Source organism: Penaeus monodon, chromosome 22 (genome assembly GCF_015228065.2).
Source record: "Penaeus monodon isolate SGIC_2016 chromosome 22, NSTDA_Pmon_1, whole genome shotgun sequence".
NCBI lineage: Eukaryota > Metazoa > Arthropoda > Malacostraca > Decapoda > Penaeidae > Penaeus > Penaeus monodon.
In genome coordinates this window covers 4,762,264-4,768,323 of record NC_051407.1, presented here as the reverse complement: position 1 = coordinate 4,768,323, position 6,060 = coordinate 4,762,264, and the positions used below count along the sequence as shown (strand labels likewise).

The 6,060-nt window shown below is 38.3% G+C and overlaps 1 protein-coding gene across 1 annotated transcript in view; it reads right to left on the bottom strand.

The window, feature by feature from the left end:
* Nucleotides 1-6,060, bottom strand: part of LOC119586837 (rap guanine nucleotide exchange factor 2-like) — a gene marked incomplete in the record, with an annotated part of 32,613 nt that overhangs the window by 7,202 nt on the left and 19,351 nt on the right. The window contains 14 exon segments of the mRNA XM_037935565.1: nucleotides 1-117; nucleotides 250-393; nucleotides 555-701; nucleotides 859-1,070; nucleotides 1,192-1,291; nucleotides 1,474-1,721; nucleotides 1,875-2,088; nucleotides 2,226-2,370; nucleotides 2,663-2,930; nucleotides 3,060-3,219; nucleotides 3,395-3,683; nucleotides 3,936-4,072; nucleotides 5,277-5,499; nucleotides 5,752-5,891. Coding sequence (XP_037791493.1) covers nucleotides 1-117; nucleotides 250-393; nucleotides 555-701; nucleotides 859-1,070; nucleotides 1,192-1,291; nucleotides 1,474-1,721; nucleotides 1,875-2,088; nucleotides 2,226-2,370; nucleotides 2,663-2,930; nucleotides 3,060-3,219; nucleotides 3,395-3,683; nucleotides 3,936-4,072; nucleotides 5,277-5,499; nucleotides 5,752-5,891 — 2,544 coding nt within the window.

Sequence of the window (6,060 nt, the reverse complement as noted above, 5' to 3'; positions counted from 1 at the left end):
AGGTTTATGCCCTTCTGGACCTGCTTCACACTCCAAGGACATGTTGCGAAGCTGCTCCTCATCTGTAATCACTTGCAACCGAGACAAGTATGCTTTCACCCTCCGGACCATTTGAGCCTGTTTCAGAAAAAAAAAAGAACAAAATAGCAGTTAATATTAATGCATACATATATTCGTTAACCTCAATGACAGTACAAGCTGAGATAACCAATATACCTTATGCACACAAGGAGTAAAAATGGAACCTACCTCTTCATACATCTTTTTCTTGTCAGGGGCAGCAGTGGATTTCTTCCTTCTCTTCACTGTTGCAATCTGAGCTCCCATTTGGTTGAGTGTTATGAGTGCAGCACTTGGGGGTTGACCTCCAGCATCCTGCATGTTGAACAGATCCTGAAACAAAAAGACATCAATAATAAGAATGTCACCTATCAGATGGCAATAATCTAGTATATTATCTTGTACAAATTAAAAATTATATGGCAATAAAATATGATGTTAGATATCAGTAAATCTAACGGGCAATAATTACATGCCACGTTAGCACAACTTACGTAAGGGGCTGAGCACATGTTCTGGAGGTCACGGATGTAACGTGAAATCATGCGGAGCTTCTCGAAGTTGATGAGTCCTTCAACCTTGTCGTCATTACCCTCATGAGTGAATGTCAAGTCACGGGCAACCACTGGATAGAATGGAATCTGCAAAAAAGACAAACAGGCTTTTGAGAACTGACAATTATTAATCTTGCAAATCCCATAAAAAAAGTAATAATAAATCAAATAAAATGCACTATTAATCAAAGAAATAAAAACACCCAAGGAAATCTAAATAAAAATGCACGATTTGGGCCCTTACAATGGGTGATTGGATGTTCTCGCTTTGGACCAGGTTGCGGTACTTGCTCATGTTTCTGGAAGGATCCATGAGATCCTGCATGTCATGGAACATGCGCTGGTACTTGGAAGGCAAGCGCTCCCAGGTCTGCTTTAGCCTCGAAACCGTTCCATGCCCCAGACCAGACAATATGGCAAACATGGAGTTGAAATTCTTACATTCCTTACATTGTCCTGTGAGGAAGAGAGATTTTAATCTGGATATGTGCTTTCTGATTTTGGACATGAATGAAATATCCAAAGCAACAATGGCATTATGCAACATTTTACTCCACTCAATTAAAAAAAATCTTACGGGCAACTTTAATAAACTGCTTGATGATTTTGGATCGCTTGACTAGATTATGCTCTGAGCAGACTTCTGTGACCACCCAGAACATTTCACGATTAACAAGCTGGAGAGAGAAACAAGATTATTTATATTTAAAGAAGAATTTGAATTACACATGTAACTTACATTTAGGGTAAAATATTAGAAATTTAACATTCAGACTATCAGTATTGTGCATGATTTGTAATAACCATAAAGGATATAAATGTAATTATAATAATCTGCATGACACAGAAACTTGCATACCTCAGCGAATTGTGACAGAGCCGGAGTTCCATATCTGGAGTTGAGGTGGAAGAGATAATCAATATATTCAGTGGGTTCAATTTGCCTGAATATTGTATAGTCCTCAAGAGTAAGCTGAATAGCTAACTCAACTGAGTTAAGTTGTAAGAAGTAAACTGTTGACTCCCTGACCAACTCATTCACATTTTCATCTGGGACCAAAGTCTGTGACACTGTGATGTTCTTCAAGTAGTATCGACTGCTTAGTCCTAAAAGAGAAAAGATTAAAAAATGAAGCCATGATGAACAATAATATAAATAAACATTTAAACACACCCATTAAATTCTTCTGTTATTAATCAAATATGTATAAATATTAATGGCCATACAGCAATAGAAAAAATATATTACTAATGCTATACCTATTCTCTCCGCCAAGTTCTGCAGTGAGTCTGGTAATCTCTTTTGCTTTGTGAGGCCTTCTTCTGTGACTGAGACTTCATACAGTGCATAGTTGGAGGAACCCGAAGGGTCATTGATGTTGAAGATCTGCAGTGCGAGCATCACAACCTCGCGAGCTGTGGTCTCCTTGTGGACCGGTAGGAATCTCGCAGCTTGGTCAGTTGCTCGATAAACCTAGGATAATGGGAGGAAAAGCATTATATTGTTGTCCAATTCAAATTCCCTAGAGCAAATCTTACTAATTTTTCTGAATATATTACACTCAAAGAAATTGATAACTTTGAAAAGGAAACTCTGGCTGAGATTCTTACCTTCAATACATGCTCAGGAAACTCTGTTCTGACATCTTCATAGGCTCCAGTTGTGCTCAGATCTGGGTTGCTGTGACTGTGGTAGAGTCCACCACCCACACTTGACTGGGACGACACGCTTTCATCGCTGTTAATTTGTGACTCTCTGCAACACAGTCATGCATTGTCACTTCCAAAACACTTTCAATGGCATTGTACACTGTTTGTAATTACAACCAGTATTAAATGACTTACGACTATATCTATTGTATTCACAGTAATCCTAAATAACATTAGAAAAACAAAAAAAGGATAATCATGAAACCAATAAAAATAAAATTAATGGTAATCATGAAAACATTTAACTATAAAATAAGAGACAGATTAGATATTAATATGAAAATATAAATTACACACAAATACCACAAGTTACAACCTAAACGACCTCATGAACTTACTGTGTGTTGGTCTTTGGCTTCAGCAGATTCTTGACCTTCCTGAACCTGTTGGCTTTGGTGCCACTCATTGTCATGAAGGATGTCTTGTTATTGTTGTCCTTGCCTTTGTCCCTAGGAGACTGCTGAGTGTGGTCGCTTGGGATGTTCATGGTGGATGCAAAGTTGGGGTTGAGGGGCAAGTTGCCGTCATGAAGGCCCCGCGGGTCAGATGGCTTTCTCGGGCGTTGTCTTGGGGAATTGTCAGGAGTCTGTAGCATCTCCTTGAATGCTGCAGTGAAGGAAGCTGATTAATTTCTATTCCATTGAGGGGATAAATACAATTTCACTTTTCTGCTTTGTGGTACATTTTTGCTGTGGAAAAAAACTGTTTATATAAAAAAACAAATGGACTCATTACCTAACAAGTTACTCTTAACAGTGATTGATAGGTGACACGTCTGACGAAGAATCTCTAGGGCACGTCCATGATTCATGTGGTCGAAGCTCTGGCCGTTGACTTCTAGTATCTGGTCACCACGCTTCAGGCCAACCTCCTCGGCCTTACTCCCCTTCTCAACCTATTTCGAAAAAATAACATTATCAATAAAATCTTCACTAACAGTACATTTAAATGTAATTTGAATAAGTAACTTAGTAATAATACAATATCTAGTATCAAAAACAAATTAAAGATAAAACTACATATTTGCTCCATACAAAGACTAATATGACCAATGCCCGACATCTACACACCTTTGATATAAAGATTCCAAATCCTCGCTCATACCCCCCCAGGATGGAGAAGTGGAGGATTTCATCCCTGGAAGGCCGCGTGAGGGTCACAGTCCTCGCCCTGGCCTTGGTGGCGCAGGCGAAGTCCAGCAGCCTGAGCTGCCCCGCCATCTTCTCTCTTTCGAGTCCTTCCTCAAACTGCTCCAGGAAGTTCATCATGACTGGATCCATTTCAAAGTCCGTGAAGTGGTTGTTTACCCAGAGCAACACCACTCGTGTCACTCTGTCTCTTAGAGAGGGGTCTTCAAACCTAGTGAGGAAATGAACTTTCATTTTTCTTTTGCAACTGATGAGTATTTTTATATTCTGTATCAGTTAACCTGCTCAAGTATTAAATAAAGTACAACAAAGACTATTAAAGAATTGACAGGCTATTACTTTTGTGACACTGGATTACAAAAATCAAATAATTAATTCTTAATAAACACTACCAATTATGAATGCTACCTTTCTAAAACAGACATTAATCAAAGTCAGAGGTTAAAAGAAAAAAATAAATTACCATTCTAATAATTTGTTTGCCACTTGGAGTGGATTGTCAATAAAGGTTCTGTGTGTGAGTAAGAAGTCCTCCACGTAGGTTGGATCCACATTGTTCTCCACCTCCACCAGCTGTGACATGAGCCTTTCTGCGGTTCCCTGAGGAAATAATTGTATGCTCAGTTTGCATTCTGACAGACAACCTTATTTTTGGGGGAAACAATATTAATTTTTCTAAAATCAATGGTTGTAAGTGATTATTTTTTTTCATTTCATTCTCAAATTAATTTGTGTGGTTAAGTATATCTAATGGCTTTCCTGTAAATCAATTATGGAACTAATTCTCTTTGACAAACTTTATAATGCAACTAGTGTTTGCCCTGATGTTAGCTTTTACTTTCTAATCAAATATTCCTAATCTTTTTCATATAAGTTATCAGAGGTACATTAACACTAATTCTGATATCCCAACAAGAAACTCTTCTTGTTTTTCTCACTTTACACTTAATCTCATTCATTTCAAAATCTCAAACCAAAGGATCGCACAGTGACCAACAAAAACATCCACTTGAAGAGGCAAATTGAACACTTCAACCTCACAAATGGAAGATCTACATTTGCTGAGCTCTTGGTGTCCGTGCACTCCTCCTTACTGAGGGATGGGAAATGGCTGGTTATGGACAAGGCTTGGTCAGGTATAGTTCAAGACACAAAACACTCCACAGTTAAACTTTGCACAGACTTTGCATAGTGACATAGTGGTCCTGTTTCAAGGGATATTTTGGGGGAGACTTGGCAAGATACTCTTGATTACTTACAGTTTTTTTAGTCTGTATCTTCTAATTAGGGAATCTAGTACTATTATCATCAAAAGAAGAAAAAAAGAAAAAGTGTATGATGTGTTTCAACTGCATTCTATTTACATCTGTTGAATACCTATATAATGGTGAAATATGTACAGTTTCTAAACAGGCTATTAGTTCTCTTAAATCTAAAGCATTCACTAATATTTCCATCTATCATCAATAATAAAGGTCTGATTACCTGACTGACTAATAACTATTTATCACATTACAAATAATTTGCATCACTTTATCACTTTTAAACTGAAAAGGAGAAAATTCTTCACTGAAACAAGTTAACAATCCTTAATTTTTTTTACAAATCTACTTTAAATAGTTAGATTCACTAAATCTTACAAGGTTTTAATTTATTAAAACCTATAAAGCTTAAATCTAAATATATGTACAACGTAGCAATACTTCTAATAATAAGCAATTTAGTATTATTCACTTGAACTGACATTAACTACACCTTCCTCAAAAACAATTGCAGATGCATCCACAATGCAAACACCAAGTACCTTGATCACAATATTCCCCCTTCTGTTGCCTGCGTCGATGGGCCTCTGTTCTGTCACGAGGACCAGAACGCCGTCCTCCTCGTGGCGTCGTGTGTTCTCCTCCCCCTGGTGCAAGATGCGGTAGTAGTCTGTCTGCCGGATGCACACGAACTGGCAATCGTCCACCTTGGAGCGCATGACCCCCTGGTGGTAGAGCTTCTCCATTGTGGGCGTGATGCCGAAGCTGGCGGAAGAGGAGGAGTTTTTGGTCATCACATTTTGTCTCTTGGGAAGACTGCAAAGAGAAATCATGCCATGCAAAACTCATCTACGGAATATCTCGTCATCCCATCCTCCTCCCTACAACTAGCCAGCTAATCTGAGCCTGACATCATGCACCCATCTGGAGGCCTGAAAGCTTTAAGGTTTGGAGAATGGACATTCTCAGAACTGGCTAATTAATCCTTTTACTCCTAAAGACAATGCTGATAATTACCTGTCTCCAAGGTGAAGCTCATGCACGGAACCGTCTGGCTGTGTGACCTCCACATGTCCATTGATGATGACACTCCATGAATCCAGTTCTTCCCCATGATTCATGAGGGTTGTGCCGGCCTCTTCTACTACAGCAAATACCTAAAATATCATTGTAAATACAGCTTTGTCAGCAGCACCTCAGCTTCACCAAAAATCAAAAGAAAGTGCAGAAACAAGATAACACAAATAGCAAAATCAGAGTAAACAAGAAAAATAAACAAAATAAAATGCAGGCAATTGTGAATTTTTAAGTAATTAGACAATAAAC